General features: G+C 40.2%; 1 protein-coding gene across 2 annotated transcripts in view; it reads left to right on the top strand.

Annotated features, from left to right (window-relative positions):
- The window catches only part of WNT7B (Wnt family member 7B), a 103,920-nt gene that overhangs the window by 5,189 nt on the left and 77,996 nt on the right, over positions 1-20,735 (top strand). The window contains exon 1 of one of the 2 annotated variants that reach the window (XM_018564073.1): positions 11,202-11,359. The exons of the other annotated variant lie outside the window; for it this stretch is intronic. Coding sequence (XP_018419575.1) covers positions 11,277-11,359 — 83 coding nt within the window. The 5' untranslated portion in view covers positions 11,202-11,276. Of the gene's footprint in view, positions 1-11,201; positions 11,360-20,735 lie in introns of those variants that run through there. 2 annotated transcript variants of the gene reach the window in all.

Below are 20,735 nucleotides of genomic sequence, written 5' to 3'. Positions count from 1 at the left end.
GAGAGAGAGAGAGAGAGGGAGAGAGGGAGAGAGAGAGAGAGAGAGGGGGAGAGAGAGAGAGGAAATTAAAAAAGGGATAGAAGGGAAGAAATATATTGATAGTGAGGGTGAAAGGAGGAGAGGCGGATTGGAAAAAAAAGAGATAGATATGCAAAGAGTAAGAAAGAAAAAAGTAGGAGAGAGTGATAAGTACACACACATATAATGCTAAAATGTGTTTGGTCCTGTCAATATAGTTTATTTAAGAGAGAGAGAGAGAGAGAGAGAGAGAGAGAGAGAGAGAGAGAGAGACAAAAGGGACAACAGATAATTATAGAGAGAAAGGAAGGAGGTGGATGGACGATATAGTGTAATAGAGAAGAAAGTGGAACTAAGCTGAGAGAGAGAGAGAGAGAGAGAGAAAGTTTATCACAGTGATGATTAAAACTACAGTATAAGAGAATACTATATCAAAGTGATATACTAAAGTTTTTTGGTCTAGCAGGGTATTATGCTAGAAAAAAGAATAATGTATTGCAGAATGATGCATTTTAAGCTATGAAAGGTCAATACTAATCTGAGTATTGTTACAGAGCATGGACTATGTCAGAGTAATGTATTAGTAAACGATATATTGTAAGGTACTAAAGGTTAGTGTACCAGAGAAATATTATTATATGGAGTACAGGTAGAGTAGAGGATAATACATTAGGTGCAGTAATAAATGTAAATGTAGAGTATTGATAGAATATATCAGAGTAACATATTAGAAGATTGTGTGTATCAGATAAATATATTAGAGAGCATGTAACAGATACAGTACATGTACAAGTAGATAGACTGAATAATGCATCAGCCTACAGGATTATGGTTGGAATTCAACGATATAATAGAGCAGTCTGTTATAGTATACAGTATATCTAAATAATGTATTAGGATAGTAAATAGTAGACTGAGGCAAATAAATTTAGACTATAGAGCAATGTATAAAAGGACAATATATATTTAACTAAATAGGGGGGAAGGTTAGAGTTACAAGACTACCGGGGTGAGTAAGACTGTGCACTTTGCAAAGTGAATGTTCACAGAGCTTATTAAATAAAACAAAGATGTGCTCAATTGCATCACCAATGATGTGCTAACAAATGTCTATTTTTAAAGTGTACTGTGTACTGTATGTTTCACCAAAAACTTTTTTATTCAGTTTTTGGTAGAGAGGGAATAGATTAGAACTTCTGTTTTTACTGTTATCTAGGGCTCTGTTAGAGAAATGATTCCCTACTTTTTGTCCCGTTGGCAACAGTTTCACCAAACAGGAAGTGAGGTAAAATCTGCAAAGGGGACACAATAAAAAATCTGACAGGGATTCTAGTCTTTTCCTACTGAAAACAAGCATTTTATGCAGGTCTGTGTTGCTGTTAGAGCTTTCCTCTCACTTACTGTCTGGCAAGTGAGGAGGAGAAGGGATGTTGATCTAACAGGATCCCAGATGGCAATAAAGACCAAACAGGGGTTCTAACCATTTTACACTCTATCCAAAATTAAGACTAAATGTTTTGGCAGGGCATACTCTTTAATCTCCCTAGTATATGATTGGGTATTTAACATTTACACATATTCTATTCATATGCTATCATTTATTTTGCTAAGTGAGCAATCTGCAGTCATGTAGTATACAGTATTAACCCCAGTGTAGATTGGAGTGATGTATTAGGGGTCAGTGTATACCTGGGTAATGGATATTCACTTTGGTAGACGCTGTGTCTAAGATTCTATATGAGAGAACTGTATATTACAATGCTGTAATAGAGAGTTTTGTACATCATAATGATATTTGAGGTATTCCTGTCTATTGTGTGTCATTTATTATCTATATCAGGCGGTGATCACTTGCTGGTCAGCTAGGCCAATACACAGGGGGCAAACAGCTAAAAGTTTCCCTTCTTGTCCTTTGTATTCCCTTGCTGCAACCCATCATTCCAAGCTGAACTCCAGACTGTTAAAAGGCACAAATGAATGCAGCTCTGTACTCATTAATCAATTACTAAATTATTATTTTTTTAAATGCCGGCTGTGTAAGTACCTGAATTTCACGTGGTATCAGCTGGTATGCAGTCCCTGTACATTACAGCTCAGGCAGGGGGAGGGAGAAGCAGCACAAGGAGCCAATCAGTTAATGTTCTGTCAATAGGCATGCCAGATAGCGGAAGAAAGCAGAGTGCCAGAGAGGGGAGCTAATCACTGAACATTGCAGCAAGAATTGGTTTTAACATTTTAATTATATTATATTTTATGTAATGAATACATTTCACAATACATTTTATATTAAGTTCCTTGAGGAAATGTGACTTCAAGTTGAATGTAGCCTCTAGCCAGACCATTCTGTTCAGTTTTCCCATATGATTATATATGCATTTAATGTATTTTATCCATGTTACTTAGCTGTAAAAGCCCCCCTTGTGTCGATATTCAAAAGCCCTGAGACTGCTGTTGGGTGCCGCCATCTTGAATGTGATGTCAGCAGCCCTAGCAGACTCAGAGCTGTCACTCGAGTTACAATCTATAGTATTTCCCTTCGCTCCTCCCCCAGCAGCTGCATAAATGTAAGGTAGGGTAGTTCTGGTTACATGATCCTAAGTTTGATACACCATCTATGAGGGATGGATTGAAGGTGACCAGAGGCCCTATGACTTAGAACCTAGGTTGTTGCCAGTGGACAGCACCACGTTGGCATATGAGAGGTTGTTAATTACACAATGGAATGTTTTCTTTGCCGAGTTCCATGCTAGTGCAACAGTGGTTCTCATGCTTGACTATATACCTCTGTATTTCTGTATTTCTGTTTTTATTTCTCTGTTGATCACATCTTATTGTGTACGTTTCTTGGTTTCATTTATAAAAATAAAAGTTTAAATGGAAAAAAAAAGTAAGGTAGGGTAAGGGTGGGGGACCTAGGCTAGCACAGGCAATAATTAGACATTCCCAGAAGAAGAGAGGGCAATGATATGCAAGGAGAGAGGGGGCTGTGCTATGGAGTTTGTCTCCTCAGAAGAAGTCAAATTTGTTAGCAAGTTCAAAGTTACAATGAAAGTAAATAAACAACAATTTATGTAAAGGAAAATCTCTGCAGGAAAGTATTTAAAATACTTGATTTTCCTGTGCTTTCACCTGCATTTTGTAAGATGGTGACAGGGTCTCTTCCAAGGAAATATTTATCCTGTTGATAAGAATTTGTGTGGTGGACTCTTCCTCTCTATTCTATGCTAATTAGATGAGTAGAAGACTTATTGACTGGTAATTGTGGCAATGGATTAGATTGTGCTTGTGTGTGACAGTGTGCAGTTCACATTGTGTTTGGTCTGGGATGGATTCCAATAATGATTAATAACATATGTTTCTGACCATCCCGATTACACTTCCTGGTTGGTGTTTACCACAGCAACAGAGAGGAGAGGCAGCAGGGCTGTGAGCCCAATGGAAGGTAAGTGCCCATGGGATACTTGTGTATATGTTTTCAGTATACCTGCAGGACTAAGCATTATTATTACAACATGGGACTGCCAATGATTGAGTATCATTATTTTCACAATATTTTCTCTTTTAATTTCAATGTAGTAGACCCAGGTTCTGGCTTCATCCCTTAGGCGGTGGACCACGAAGGACAGGTCAAACATTTTTTACTCATTGGTCTACCAACCACTAAATATTGCTTAAACCCCACATTTTTTTTTCAAGAACCAGGGCAGACTGTCTGAGACTGAGCCTTGGTATTACCAATGTGGACAGCAACGAGTAGCTTTATCAGTTACATGGTTGATCTCAGGAAACTTGGGGGGGTCATACTTAAACTTAAGTTTACAAACTTAAGTTTATGGGATGGGAAATATTTTTTCCACATCCGACTGCCAAAGAATAACATGGTACAATACATGCCTAACTACAAATGGTTGGGATTTTAATTTCCTTATAGGTCCAGCTGAGACTGGATGTGTATGTTTGATAGTAGGAAACCAAGAACTTGTATTATATTTTCCATACGTCCCCAGGTGCTAGCTAAATATTTCACCTTTATTATTTTTTATTTAAAATACATTTTTAGACTTGGTATTAAAAAAACAAATCCTTTTTTTATAATTTTTACCATGCTAATCTGACTGAACATTAGTGTTAGAGACAGTTATCGACTGAGGCTGTTTTGCTATATGTGAATAGCTGTCCTTTTCTTTAGCCATCCTCATGGCAGTAGCCCAGTACTGTAAATGTTGGTTTATCAACAATGTGTGTTAGAGCTTGAGAGTATTTGTAAAGAACCAGTCCAACCAAGCCTAAGGATAGCTCCAATTCAATGCCCTTTACACCCCTGGGGCACGAATATTACCGTTTAGGGGTACCCTAGGAGGTAATAGCAAGGGTTTCCAACCATTAGTAGTGCTCATTCTTGCTCCCAAAGAAAATCCAATCTTGGTGTGACCTGGGGAAACCTCCCGTCTTTTCATTGAGAAGAGCGAAGGAAGTCATAAACAAGACATGTTCCAAATCAATCCAGGAACAGAGATGGGTACAATGGAAAAGCCATTGTGGTGTAGACATCTGTCAGTCAATTGCCAGTCTAACAATTCAGGTCTAGGTTTTTGCTGGTGATCATCTACCAGCATCTTAGATCTTAGATTTTTGCATTTCAGTTTCTAGTGCAATCCACAGCTACCTATACAAAGGGAACTCTCCCTGCTGGGTTTTTTAAAATTAATTTAAAATGAGAATGAGATGGGTTGGTTGGAAGCTCTGATAGGGACAATCTAGAAATACAAGGGACCAGTGAGTAATTCGATTAACCCGATTTTACTCTTTACAGATATAGCAGCTTTGGGTGTAATTATCTATTAGTTGTCATGTCGCTGTATTTAAAATGTCCCTAGTCAAAACTTTGTTTTCTTAGTTTTGGAAGAGTAAAAAAAGGTTAAAACTGCTTGAAGATTTCTTCTTTGTTTTTGTTTTTTGGCCTATGTACCCACTGGGGAGTATCACTCCTTTTGTCCATAGGGACCATCTCCCTAATGGCTCAAAAAAAGAGATATCAAGGGCATTGTCTATTCATCCAAATCAGTTTTGACTATTATATACATATTACCATTATTAAAAATGTTACAACCGTTTATTTTAGTTTGTAATCATCTGTGTCGATGGGCTTCGGGTTTGTGTTAATCCCACCTGTTTAAAGTGCTTCATTCAGAATACGTTAACAGGATAATTTGACCTCCTTGTGACCTGTAGTCAACCTGCTACAAGCCTATTGTGAATAACCCCAGGCCTGTATGGAAATGCAAAACATGCTTGAAATAAAACAAAAGCCAGTCAACACAGACCCTTAATCTCATTACTTTATACATAATATGAGCTAAATTATAAATTATAAACCAGCAGTTTATAATAGTACATGACAATTCCATGCTTTCCTGTTCCACATGTCTCAATGCAAAGCTGTCTATCTGTGCTGTCAAAAACAATAGATTCAATAGGCACCTATTGACACCAGTCAACCTCGACTGAAAAATCAAAGGAGGTGGGTGTACAATTGGTGATTTAACAGTGACGGCATCCATGCAAATGTGGTCACTGTTTGGATATGCTGGCTGTCTAAATACAGTAGCCAGAAGAGGAGATTTTTCAATCCACGTAGTTTACTGCGTATGGAAGAACCTATTAAATGTCTCTCATTCAGCCTGTGGCCTGAACAAGTAAAATCTGTGGTTGTATGTCTATTAATGTCTATGAGTATGAATGTATATGTGTTATGTATGTACCTTAAAGGCAGCCATATTTACTACATATCTATCTATCTATCTATCTATCTATCTATCTATCTATCTATCTATCTATCTATCTATCTATCTATATATATCTATATATATATACAGTATTATAAAACACAGAGAGCGCCTCCATCGTGTAAAACCTTTTGGTTCTGATATAGGAGGCGTGACTTCGGAAACGCGTCAACCAAGGAAGGACTGATAGCCGGCTGGCTAAGTCTGTTTTACGTGATCTGTTCATACCCGTTATTTATCTCCCTTTGTGAGTACAAATCCAACAGTTTTTTACTCTTGTTTATTAAAAAGGTTTTACACGATGGAGGCGCTCTCTGTGTTTTATATTTCAGTTATATGGTTTCCTTAACCAGCGAGAGCAGCCCTGAAAGTGTACTATACTGAAGATTTTCCTTTCCTCTCATCACTGACTCATATTGCTGGCGCTTATGTGCTTATTTGTTTGACAGTTTTGCTTAGCCTTAAAGGGACAGCCTGAATCCTAGTACTGACAGTTTCTTCATCTCGCTAGCTACCATGTATTGTGACCTGAGGGGCTGGATGCTCCCCCTGGAGGACAAATGGTGCTTGATCACATCTATACCTATCCTACATACAGTACATATACACTATATTGCCAAAAGTATTGGGACATCCCTCTAAATTATTGGATTCAGTATATATATTGTTCTTCCTACCAGGTAGTAGAGTAGTACTAAGTAATAGATAACAGTACTCATACCTATTACATATTTGATTCATTAGTTGTTTTTGATGGGTGGCTGAAAGACTACTTGATATGCCTACTTGCACTAGGGAGACCCTACAAATCCGTACATGATATGGAATGTTCAAAACGCAGAACAGCAAGACAGGTAAAAATGTGAAAGTCACAGCAAATAATGCATTTAGGGCAAAGTCAGAATAATAACACAACAATGTGTGCTCAGTGAAAATACACTGCGTTCTCCTTTAACTCATAGGGGTACCACAGTTGCCTTAGTCCTGATGAGCGTACGCCTTTAAGCTAATAACTGCGTGGTTAATATCCCAGCTGCATGGATATTACTTAACGTCAGAAAGCTGAGAACACATGAAGTCATGTCACCCATCCCTTGCAAGGTGTTTCGAGTGCTTTAATATTTGTCATTCCTTGCATTGTTTACTCTCTTGCACAAGTGGATTAACCACTCCAATCCTTTTTGGCTCATATAGGGCTCTTAAAGTGTAACTCCAACTTTACACACCCTACAAAAAAAGGAAAGAATAATTCATACTGAAAATGTTCTTATGTCTTGTGTTAGACTCTTTTGTCAAATCAGACCAACAGAGAAATAAGCAGTAAGCATGTACTGTATGCAAAACTTTTTTACCTGCCAAATGATTCTGTGTAGCCAGTCTTGTGATTTGCAGTCCTCTGCCACTACAGCCAGGAAAGTTACATAGTTACATAGTATTTGGGGTTGAATAAAGACATACGTCCATCAAGTCCAACCCATATAGGTCCACGCATCATCTCATTCTTAGGGATACTGGTATCCCTGGATATTACGGTACCTCAAGAAATTGTCCAAACGTTTCTTGAACAAATCTACACTCTTGGCTGAAATCACTGCCGCTGGCAGTGAGTTCCAGGCCTTAACCGCTCTTACTGTAAAGAACCCTTTTCGCCCATTGTTCTGGAATTTTTTCTTCACCAACTTTAGGTGTTGACCTCTAGTCTTTGTAATGGAGTTAATCTCAAAAAGTTTGTTGCCAATGTTGCTGTCACCATTGAACATCTTGTACATGAAAATCATACCCCCCTTAATCTCCTTAATTCCAGCGTAAACATGTTTAAGGTCAGAAGCCTTGTCTCATAGCTCTGGTCCTCCATTCCCCTAATTAGTTTTGTTGCCCTCCGCTGGACTCTCTCCAGTTCAAGGACATCCTTTCTCAGTACCGGCGACCAAAACTGGACCGCGTACTCCAGATGTGGCAGTAAAGTGATACCACTATACTGGTGTAGCTTTGCAACTTGCTAGTGGCTACTCTAGGTTGTAGTCTGTGTTCCCTTTGCATGGGCACTGCTTGTATTTAGAGCACTACTAACGTGTTATCACCTACAATGAACCAAGATCCTGAGTGTGCTCTCGGGTTTGGGGGCTCCCCGGGAGCACAAACACTTGGCATGTTGGTTTTTGACACAGACAGCCCAGGGCTAGGTAGTTTAGGTACTCAAAGCAACCCTTAAAATTAAATGACCATTCCATATCCTTAAAGTGAACTTGCCAGTAGACATAGCTGTAGATAGATGGGTGGCTGCCAATACTGACTTGTTGAAAGGCACAAGCCCCAGGACTGTCATCATCATCCTTGCTTCACAACCTAGCAAGACACTAAGCTGGACCAAGCACATGGGTAAAGAATTTAGACTTCCGCATTCACTGGCTGCATGCTTGTTCATGCTAGTGACTCAGTAGAAGGAGAGTGCAGGATCAGGTTGACAGCCATGGAGTTTGCAGCGTTTAAAAAAACAGTCAGCAAAAGCTGTTTTGCTCTTTCTATCTATGCAAGTTCCTTTCAGCTCAACCTTTAAGCACCCAGCACACTCAATCCTCCCCTTGCCGAAGCCCTAGAACCTTACTGAACCCCTAAATAAACACTTTATCTTACCTTAACGCAACCCTGGAACTTAACCTTTAATCCTAATACTTAAAGGAGAACTATGAGGTGAGTGATTTTCACTCAGCCTCATAGTTCGAGCCGACATGTGACAATAAAACTGTCGCAGGTCGGCTCAATAGATCAGGAAGTGAGCGAACACATACCGTCACTCACTTCTCGATCCTGTCCCTGCAGAGAGCCGTGACTGTCACTCACGGCTCCCTGCAGGGATTCCCCCCTCCACTGTTCGATCGTCCAGTGCTGACTGGTGGAACGGACCGGGGAGGGGGCGGGTACAGCTGGCTCTGCCTCTAGATAGGCAGAGCCAGCTGTAAATCATTCATCAAAGCTGGAGAAGACAAAATCTGGAGCAGCTGTGCATGGCAACCAATGAGCTTCTCTCTTCAGTTTGTACAATTAAGATCTGAAAATGAAAGAGAGAAGCTGATTGGTTGCCGTGCACAGCTGCTCCAGATTTTGTCTGCTCCAGTTTTGATGAATTCCCCTCAGTGTATAGGACGTAAGGATGCAGAGGGACATACCATCGCTGCAATGGAGGAGGAGACATGCGGGAGAGAGCGCTGTCACAGCTGGCCAGCTCCAAGAATCGGGTGAGTAAAACTTTTTTATTTTCCTCCCTCCACCTATTGGATCAATGACATGTTCACATTCTGCACACATACTATATATTGGGTCAGTGACTTTTTGAATGTGCTTGCTTACATGCTGCATGCTTATATTGGGTCAGTGACTCTTTGGACTTGTTTGTTCATGTGCTGCATGCTTATATTGGGTCAGTGACTCTTTGGATTTGCTTGTTCATGTGCTGCATGCTTATATTGGGTCAGTGACTCTTTGGATTTGCTTGCTCACATTCTGCATGCTTATATTGGGTCAGTGACTCTTTGGATTTGCTTGTTCATGTGCTGCATGCTTATATTGGGTCAGTGACTCTTTGGATTTGCTTGTTCATGGGCTGCATGCTTATATTGGGTCAGTGTTTGGTCAGTGACTCTTTGGATTTGCCTGTTCATGTGCTGCATGCTTATATTGGGTCAGTGACTCTTTGGATTTGCTTGTTCATGTGCTGCATGCTTGACTCTGCATGCTTATATTGGGTCAGTGACTCTTTGGATTTGCTTGTTCATGCGCTGCATGCTTATATTGGGTCAGTGACTCTTTGGATTTGCTTGTCCATGTGCTGCATGCTTACATTGGGTCAGTGACTCTTTGGATTTGCTTGTTCATGTGCTGCATGCTTATATTGGATCAGTGACTCTTTGGATTTGCTTGTTCATGCGCTGCATGCTTATATTGGGTCAGTGACTCTTTGGATTTGCTTGTTCATGTGCTGCATGCTTATATTGGGTCAGTGACTCTGGATTTGCTTGTTCATGCGCTGCGTGCTTGTATTGGGTCAGTGACTCTTTGGATTTGCTTGTTCATGCGCTGCATGCTTGTATTGGGTCAGTGACTCTTTGGATTTGCTTGCTCATATGCTGCATGCTTGTATTGGGTCAGTGACTCTTTGGATTTGCTTGTTCATGTGCTACATGCTTGTATTGGGTCAGTGACTCTTTGGATTTGCTTGTTCATGGGCTGCGTGCTTGTATTGGGTCAGTATTTGGTCAGTGACTCTTTGGATTTGCTTGTTCATGTGCTGCATGCTTATATTGGGTCAGTGACTCTTTGGATTTGCCTGTTCATGTGCTGCATGCTTACATTGGGTCAGTGACTCTTTGGATTTGCTTGTTCATGTACTGCCTTCTTGTATTGGGTCAGTGACTCTTTGGATTTGCTTGCTCACATTCTGCATGCTTATATTGGGTCAGTGACTCTTTGGGTTTGCTTGTTCATGTGCTGCCTTCTTGTATTGGGTCAGTGACTCTTTGGATTTGCTTGCTCACATTCAGCATGCTTCTATTGGGTCAGTGACTCTTTGGATTTGCTTGTTCATGTGCTGCATGCTTATATTGGGTGAGTGAGTCTTTGGATTTCCATGTTCATGTGCTGCCTTCTTGTATTGGGTCAGTGACTCTTTGGATTTGCTTGCTCACATTCTGCATGCTTATATTGGGGGAATGATTTGTTAGATTTGCTTGTTCACTTGTATTGGAGCAATTACTCTTCTCTTTGGAGTAATGTGCTTGTTCTCACGCTGCATGCTTGTATTGGGTCAACAAAAAGTGTTGCAGCCAATGGCCCACCATGCCAGCTAAGCACCCAGGAATGAGATCAACCATGGTACCCTGTGCATTTCTCTCCATCCAGATTTCCTTTAAACAGAAGGCACCCAGTTACCAGTTTTTCCACTGCCAGTTGTTCTGCAAAGGCAAAACAAAAAATGAGCTAAAAAATTAAAAGCGGTTTATACTTTGTTTCTATCTGCTATACAATACTGTGATCTCACTTTTAAACGCAGACATAATTGCCAAGATAATAAGAACAAATTGCTACATTTAACTTCATAAAAAGCAAGCAGTTTACAGTGCTGCTGATCTTTGTCCAGAAACCAGAGATCTTTCCAGGGACAACATTTTCCAGTCTGCACACTGCCATCCAAATCCTTTAAACCATCATCACAGATCAGAGCCTGTAGACTTGAAACCACTGAGACATGACAGGCTCACATTTATAGCCCGAGGCAAAAGCTCACGCAGCTTACTGGGGGCTTTCACAAAAAACTTTATAAAACTTTTCTTTTTTACAGACTTTTGTGCGATAAGGAGAACCCAAGCCAGGAAACTTAAGCACCCTCACACATCTGGGGAGGGGGAGAAGGATTTTTGGGGGGGGCCCTTAACAGGACTTAAAGGACCTTTTTTTTTCTGGGAGAGACCTCCAGTCATGATTCTGCTCTCATCACGAAGTGTATTACTGTCAGTGTATTACCCCCAGATATTCCTCATCCTTACCAGTGGCAGTTACCTGTAAGTCTATTTTTCGTTTCTGTTTCTTCTGCCTCTTCTCCTCTTCTAGCAGGTGTAGACATGGGATGGACTATCGGTGGGGGTGGGCGTCTTCTAGTGGAAAGTTCTCAATGCAAAGTGGTGTGTACAGGGTGATGGCAACTTTTTTATAAAAAATATTTATGAATTGTATTATGTAGCTATTCATAGCAAGCTGGAGTCATTATGAATGAATGGGAGAAGAAGAGTCTAGATGCTGATGGGTGGGTGTGAGAAGTAGTTTCCAACTGCCGATGTTGTTCTGATTTTCAAGGGACGGTCCCATGTCTTGTAGACTTGTCCTTGTAAAGTTGTCTTTATTTTCTGGCAATGTCTGAGAATTTTGGAACTACTCACCTATTCCGTGAAACCTTTGTTGTTCTGTGCTAGAAGGTTATGTTAGCAAATATTGTAGGTTGTGTTGTATAAATATATTCTGTTGACTTGTAGTCACCTGTCACATAGCAGCTTTTAAATGAGGGATAAGCAACTCAAGTAGAGGATAAATCGAATTAATTTTAACAATTCATTTTGTTACGCAAATTTTGATTTGCGTGGATCTGTTCATGCACGGAAGGATCATGCATTACATGAGTTTGGACCAGCAGAAGTTATGACATTTATGGTCCTTTGCAGTCTGGACAAATCTACATGCAAATACTTGGGCCAGTCAAGAATTTGATTGCCTGAAAATGACAAGATTTGCCAAGTTGGTCAGATTTGGTTCTCTCTAATATAGAGAATGCAATAGTATGCGTGATAGATTTACTTGGGCTGAGTAGATAATTTTATTTAATGCTGCCACCTATGTAGATGTCAGGTGATGTTTAAATTTTGAGTCACCTATGCTTTGTTGTGGATGTTTCTGGTTGGGTCAAATTATGGTTTGGTTGGATAATACAGAGATGCTCTTTCTTCTTTTTTTGTGCTGAGATATAATCAATGTTGCAGAATTGTAACAACTTCTTTTTGGTTTTGCAAAGTTTATAGAAACTGTATGATCTTCGGTATTTTGATGTACTGGGAGTGACTGCCCATACATCTCTGTGAAAGTTCAGTATTGTCATTGCTGCAGGCGATCCAGTGCATCGAAAAATTTGACCCAATCGCCTTTGACGTTTGAGCAGTTATTGCTCTACGGCGGATAAGCAGTGATGGTGGCTCACATGTCTTGAAGAAAATAATGGATGAACATGTCCAGTTGGATCCTATTATGTATGGCCAGTCTTCATTTTACACCAGACCTGTAAACTGGTGCTCACTTAAAGGATATCTAAACCCAAGAACAAAAATCTAATATATTGCAGCTTACCAGTCCTTAGATGTTGGGGGCTGCATACGTTTTCTATTTTCCTCAATATTTTCAGCAAGTGTAGAAAATCCCTGGTGATCTTGCCTGAAATGCAACATCCTTTTCCCTTCCTGTGAGCTGAACTGAAAGCACAAGCAATGTTATCTTCCCTCTGTAAACTACTAATCTCCCCACCCACTCCTGTAATGGAGATGAACAGAGGAAGACTTGTTTGAAGTCCAGCTCGTGTGACAACAATAACTCTAAGCATAAAGACAGTGGAGTGAGTGAGTGTAGCCCCCCCAGCGTCAGTGTGTTATTTACAAGATTAACAGGTGAAAATAAAGGGGGGAAAAAAGAAAACAAATGCAACCACCACCTCTAAGAAGTGGTAAGCTGCAATACATTACATTTTTGTTCTGTGGTTTAAATATGCTTTAAAAGTCCAATCAGAATATAAGACACTTTGCATACTGCTCTTAAAGTGATTTTGTACCAGCATCAAGATGAATAAAATGATTACGCCGGATAGGCTGGTGTTAGAATGATTCCAGTTTCAACCGATATAATGTTTTATTGTTCAGTCATTGAGGATTTTTTAAAATTCTTGTTCTTAAAATGCACACCGTTGGCTGTTTCTTGCTGATTTGTGACTGTTATGTATATAAGCAGACACATGTGTTAATTTCAGAATGATGACATTCTAATTCTTGTAGGTAATTGAAACTATTGAACACCATTTGCTTATTTCTGCCTAAGATTTCTGAAGCTTGGCATGCTTGTTACTGATTTGTTTTTTATAATAATGCTGCTGTTGATGTTACTGTTACGATGACACTTTGTCATACTTCCCAACTGTCCCTCATTTCGAACCAAATTCCTCTTTCCTCCTCAGTTGTCCCTCTTTTTGGTCCGATGTACAGATATCTATGCAAAGGTTCCCTTCAACCACCAAAAGTGTTATTCTGCACTAAAACCTTCATCTTGTCTGTTAATTATATTGTTTGCTATATCAAAAATGCAATATAAAGGAAAACTAATGAAGAAAAAACAAACAAACACATTCTGGGTTTAACCAATCATTTTTTGGCATATAAATCCTTAAATGGTCCACATAACTGGGGGCATCACATAGGGTGTGCCTATTTACTGAATACATTGTGTTGGAAGTTGTCCCTCTTTCTCATCTCAGAAATTTGGGAGGTACGCATTGTTAGTGTTATTGACTATATGCTACACACTGGAGACAAATTGTTTGTTTTAGGGCAGGTTCACACCTATTCCACTGCGTTCAAGCGCAATTAGCTGCTGGAAAGCACTGGATCACATCCTGGCCGGCTCCCTGCGTTCTGGACAGGAGTCATACCCCCTCCAACCCCAGAACACAGGGAGCCGGCTACGATGCAATCCAGTACGTTCCAGCAGCTTACAGCACTGGAACGAACTGTAAGTGGTGTGAAATTGCCCTAAAGGCTTGTTCACACCATCTCCAGACAAGATCCAGACCAGAAAAAAAATTTTCTGGTCCAAAAATGCATTCCCATTCATTCCTATGGTAAAAAGTAACATGGTAACATAGTAGGTGAGGTTGAATAAAGACCAAGGCCCATCCAGTAAGGCTAGTTCACACCACTATGTTGAGTTCCAGAACATTTCAAAAAGTACTGCATGCATTATTTTTCCTGGTCTGGAACACACCAAAATGCAAGTAAACACATGCAAATGAGCCAGAATGCTCTGGAATGCACTAGAAATTCCATTGAGATTAAAACAATGCACTGGAACGCATAATAAACCGCAAAAACAATGCATCAAAACACACATACCCACGTTTCCTGATCTGTTCTAGAGATGGTGTGAACAAGCTGAAGAAAATGAAATATATCTATCTATATTATTCTCTATATCTTGGTGGCTGCCAACTAAAGCGCAAGAGGTCAGTTTACTAAAGCAAACCGGCTTAGTGAATTGATTAGTAAATTGACAGAACACCCAATCATGTGCAAGGCAAAATAAGAGAAGACAAGATTTTTGCTTGCACTGTATTGGATAATTGAGGTCAACACCCTTATTCACTAAGCTAAGTGCCTGTTCTGTACTCTTTTTTACTATATTCACCCGGGTATTTTGGTTTCATGTGAAGGATATCTAAAAAGTTTAGGTTTGTCGTATATCTTTCCCACCATATTAGATGTTCTGCAGTTGTATATTTCTCTGGGTTACATGACGGGTAGCTCTGACAGGGGAATACAATTCCCAGGTCACCAAGTAAGCCATTAATACAAATTAGACTCTGTAGTGTTATCACTTTTTTAGATTTAAGGCACCAGCTCAGCTGTAGAGCTTCATTTAAAGTGTATCTAAGACATTTATTTTACTTTTGGACAAAGTAGTAAGGGGTTAGAACCCCTAGAGGGTTTTATTGCTGTCTCTACCCCTGTTTATCTTCTCTATTTGTCCTGCTTGCCATTGTCATCAGAGGAGAAAGTGATGAAAAATAAAACATTTGGAGTTGTCCCCAAAACATGAATTGAGGGGATGTCTTTCAGTGGGGACACCTGTTTTGGTTACAACTGTCTAAGGGGTTCCCTTACTTTGGAGAGATTTTCTCTAGCTTGCTATTGTGTTTACAAGTAAAGGAAAATTTCCCCTATAGGACACAGATGGCAAAAAAATATAAATAAGCAACAGATTTTTAAACCATTCCCTACTCTATCCAAAAACAGGTTTAGGCTTTAGATATACTTTAAGGGTTGGCCATTGGGAAGTGATTCAAGGCCTGATTGGACTGGTAATACCCTGGCTTTTGAATGTATGAAGGCCAACCATCATTCATCTAGACTTAGGCCTGCTTTAGTTGGGTAGGCTCTAACCATTGGAAAGGATTCAAGATCTGATTGGACTGGTAATGCCCTGGCTTCTGAGTGGATGAAGGCCAACTATCACTGATCTAGACTTAGGCCTGCTTTAGTTGCGTAGGCTCTTACCATTGGGGAAGGATTCAAGAGCTGATTGGACTGGTAATACCCAGGCTTCTAAATGGATGAAGGCCAACTATCATTGATCTAGACTTAGGCCTTGCTTTAGTTGGGTAGGCTCTCACTGAGAAACTGGGCCATGAGGTTTTATAAAGGCTCTGCTTGAAATTACTCCATCGGTAAATTATGCCCTAGTACCCAAGATGCCTGTGTCCTTTCCTCTTGTCTTGAACAAGATTTTTCTACTTTGTACGCAGTTTTTTTCTTTGGGGAAAAACAGCAAAGGTTTGATAAAAAAGAAGAGAACGGCTGAAATACTTCCCTGGAGAAAATACCACTTCAGTTGAGTTTGCCTCTAGTGGTGCTTACAGAAACAAATCCTAGGCATTTGGTCATGTGATCTCTGCTGAAGGGGAGGTTTAGAGTTTAAATTTATTGATCTCCCCCTTAAGCAGAGGCCACGTAATAAAAAGCCTATGGTTTTTGGTCATGTCATCAGCCTTGGAGAGCCTGGTGCAGAATTTTCTCCAGCAGAGTGGAGTATTTTAGTCAATATATTTTCCTTTATGTATCCATCTATCTATCTGAGTTTAGATACCATTTATGGTCAATCAGTCCCCTTCATTAACTCTCCGCCTTGCTAAAAGATTTTCGTGGACGGTGCTACAGCATTATGACTAGCAATGGTTAAATCTGTCAATGTTAGCAAAAATTGGGGAAAATCGTGTCAAATGCTGCAGCGTCTGATGTGTATTGGTTAAAGGCAAATACATCTTAGGCAGTTTCTTCATTCTTAGTGCTCAGTATTGAGGTTGACTTCAAATGTGACTCAAACTAGGTCAAACAAGATGGCAAAATACCTAGTCACCTGCCAAACAGGGTCTAACCTTCACAAGAATATACATAGTGTGACCTGTCTCCTAATTCTGCACACTGTATTACTGTGTTAGGAACCTGGAGGAAATGTTCAGTATTTTGTAGTGATTGATTTTTTAACCCTTGTGGAATTTTGATAACACTCAAATGTGGTTAGTAAAAAAAGAGTCATAGAATTATGGAAAAGCGATGGAAGATAAAGATTAAAGAACTTAATGTGTATCTAAAGTCAGATTTTTGACCACCAGGACAGAAAATTAGGGAAATGTAAACATTTTGCAGTTATCACCAGAACAGGAGGTGAGGGGGAATCTTCCAATAGGCACATCTGTTTCAACTTTTTTAATGGTATCATATCATAATATTCAAAATAAACAAAATATTAAAATTGAAATTTTATCCAAGTTTCATTTAAATAAAGCCAACATTTGCTAATATATTTAAATGTGTATGAAAGTTGTTGGAACTAACATCACTACCATTGTATATAATGTGTAGCAGATTGGCCAAAGGCTTCATTTGGCCAAGAATTTTGCAACCGGCTCCTTCAGCTGATCGAGGGATGCCAGCGGGGTCACCCACTGTGCGAATTTTGGCCGGTTCACCAAGAACTGCCCAAAATTCGCTGCGTGTATACCCAACTTAAGTGTTGTAAATTATACTAATATAACAGAGAAATCACTTTAATAAAATTGATGTTACTGTCGGAGAGTAAACATCAGTGGAATTACAGAAATGTGATGCCTTGTTTTGGAGCTCTGTGGCACTTGCTCAATGATATGCCTAAGGCTACATAGCCTGGAGTTCTTGAGAGTACTCTGCGGCTGGATGCTATAACAATTATTTATCATGGTCGCACCGAGAGTGAAAGGACCATATTCTAGAAACTGTTAGCAATGAGTTACACTAAATGGAAAATGGGCTATTAGTTTAAGGCGATGCATAGAGAGCAGAGGCAGATATTGGCTTCTTATACGGCTTAGGTACCCCAACAGTAAGTCACTTCAGCCATAATTCTCAACTCTGTTCCTGTCCGACTGGGAGTTTTGGGTGTTCTTGCCCACTTTTGTGTGTTCCGGCTCCTCCTCTTACATTCTCCATAATATAGAACCATTAATTAATCCAGCAGGAATAATGAGAGACCCTCATAATAGCCACATGAGGTGTGCTGACCCAAGAGCTGGCACCAATTGAGTATGTTAGGAAATAAAAGGGGGTCTTTGATTGATTAGCTGTGGGCATATCTCAGGTTTGTTGCAGGTTTCCTGGCAATAGATACGCAGTCTATATTTATCCTGTGGCCTGACACCATGTTAAATGTTCTTCTGCCTGCAACTGCCCCTCACTTACATCATGCTAACAGTACAGCTTATAAATGCAATGCATTGTGGGAACTTGGTACTTTTTTAATGCTTGTTCAGAGCTGTTCAGTATTAGCATGCGGAGGAGTGCCCACAAAAAGCTCCTAAACTTTTCAAATTCTTCTTTACATGTGTGGCTGTTAGAGGCACAAGAACAATAGAAAAATGTCACCAGCACACCATAAGTTGAAAAAGCAAAATATTTTATTGCCAATAGCTGTATCTCATTGGCAAGCGCTTTCGGGACCTCGCAGGGTCCCCTTTATCAGGCTTAGAGATCCTGATCAGGCTTAGAGATCCTGATGAAGGGGACCCTGCGAGTCCCCAAAAGCGCTTGCCAATGAGATACAGCTATTGGCAATAAAATATTTTGCTTTTTCAACTTATGGTGTGCTGGTGACATTTTTCTATTGTTCATCCGCAGTCATTTTGAGCACCAATCTTAATCAAGTGGGAATCCCGGTAAGGAGTGCGGTATGGTTCATGTTTCTGTTTGTTAGAGCCACAAGGTCACCACAAAAAAAACAAGGAAATAAAGTTGTCCCTCTTGGTCAAACAGATGCCTGTAACCAGTATGTTAGCACAACAGCCAGGCAAATAGCATTTTCAGCAGGAGGTCAGTCATAGTAGCCTTCTTATGATGAGAATGCTTTAGGTACCCTTGCCTTGCAGCACTGAGTTCATAGTTCTAATCTTTTCAAATCTATGGCTTCCATTAAAATACACCTTGTGCTCCTGCCACAAAAGTCCTTCCTGTTACGGGGTGACAACACTCATTGCATATTATTATTATACAGGATTTATATATCGCCAATAGTATGCGCAGTGATTTACAATATAAGAAAGACATTACAGTTACAATACAATTCAAGGCAAGATGGTAAGGAGGGCCCTGTCTGTGAGAGCTTACAATCTAAAATACATGATCCACTGTTGTCATATTCAGGAAACCTGCCATGAGAAATGTCATGCAGCCATCACTGGAGTGCAGGAAGACAGAAAGAGGCAGCAAAGAGCCTGCAGGAGATCAGTAATACTAGGATGTAAAAAAGGATGAAAAAAATGGTAAAAACGGCAATTACTAGATGGAAAATTGTGGCATATAGTAGACACTGCTTTAGTAAATAAAATGTCATCCGGTTAGGATGATTGCTATACATTGTCACACAAGTATTATTTGAATGAAATGAATAGAATGGATGTAATATACTCTTTTCTGATGAGTCACTTGGTTAGAGTTATCCCTAATATACGTTCTTGACTTCTGCTGGTTATTATTGAGTTGCATGATGTTTGTGACATGCAATAAGAACTTAATTTATAAACTTCCTGCCCAGTGTAGAGCCGGGCAGATGACATTCACACAGTACTAGTGCCCCTAGATGGCGCTGACAAGTATAGGAATTCTACATCTAGGGGCGCTAGTGCAGAGGGTTTGGCATTGGCTATACATTGGGTAGAAGTTTTATAAATGAAAGCCTATTTGTTTTGTTACTCTTTTGAACAATATCTGGACTTGGACTTACCTTAGAGGGGTTATTTCATTATTTTGGAGAAAATGGAACATTTGGAGTCATTTCTCTTAGGGGAACAGCCTTAATAAAGAGATTGGAAAGGTTTGTAAAGGAGATCCAGACCCTAACGGGATTACATTTAGGGTTATTCACTAAGCTGTTGAAGTCAGCCAAATAAACACTCGAGCCAAACCGCAGCTCGTCCGGCTGAACCGAAGGGAAGAGCGGGGTGTGTATCAGCCGATGCAACATCTGGATTGCATGAAGTAAACATTCGGCAGTTCATTCCCTGCTGTTCACCCCATTCTCTAAGGGGCTGAACAGCAGAGAGTGAATGGCCGAACGTTCGGCTCTTTATGTGGTTCGGTCCCGGGATTGTAGGCCCCACAGCACCCACAAACTCGCTATAAATATAAAAAATTAATTAGGTAAATAACTTGAGACTACACACCAATATTTTGGAATAAAATGGCCGCGGCCCTTTATTGGGGTTGAAAGCAAAATATTTTTTTCTTTTATTAAACCAATAACATTCAATAAAAACTTTAATCATACACTTATATGCTCATAAACTTTTAAAAGCACTTAAACTTCAAACATAAATTAGCTCAGTCACCCAGACTCCATCCATAAACTTAATACCAGTCCAATATAATACCAAACACTGTCCACCCACATATGTGGGCGACAAAACCCCCAACAAGGATAGCCGCGACAAGGGAGGGAGAGAGGGCGGGAGGGAGGGCGAGCTGTCTTGAGGGAGATCAATGCTGACAAGAAATTCTGACAGGAAAAATATTTAAAGGTGAGTCTATCAGTTGATTGGATGTTTGTTTTCCCGCCAAAACTCAGCTGCGAATCACCTGTAGCATCAGCTGTAAAATCTTCCCAGTGACAGGAGTTTCCAGGCATTCCTGTGCTGTGACAGCTAGAGGGGTGACCTGAAACAGACAAGGGGGAGACCAGAAACAGCCCACACAAGCTTCTAGAAACTACCACATAATAAAGATTACTAAAATTAGTGGGTGCAGGGGGACACAATCCCATGGGGCCACTTCATGATATATGTGTCCCTAACATTCTGTTAACTACCTTTTAAGTCTGGTAGGAATGTTAGGTGGGCCCCCGATGTCCACAAAAAAGCACTAGGTTCTCCTGCAAAGTCATACAAGACCCTTTAGGTCTGGTAGGAATTTTAAGGAGGACACCCATGCCAAAACCCCCAAAAAAGGAAAGGCGGGGTCCCCAAATGAAATTCCATACCAGACCCTTAATCCGAGTAGCGGCCTGGCAGAGCTGGAAAGTGGGGGGGGGGGGCGGGGGGGGGGCGCCTTGCCA

This window comes from Nanorana parkeri, unplaced genomic scaffold, assembly GCF_000935625.1.
Source record: "Nanorana parkeri isolate BGI_ZX_2015 unplaced genomic scaffold, ASM93562v1 scaffold720, whole genome shotgun sequence".
Classification (NCBI taxonomy): domain Eukaryota; kingdom Metazoa; phylum Chordata; class Amphibia; order Anura; family Dicroglossidae; genus Nanorana; species Nanorana parkeri.
The sequence above is the reverse complement of the archived record's forward strand: the minus strand, read 5'-3'. Positions and strand labels throughout refer to the sequence as shown.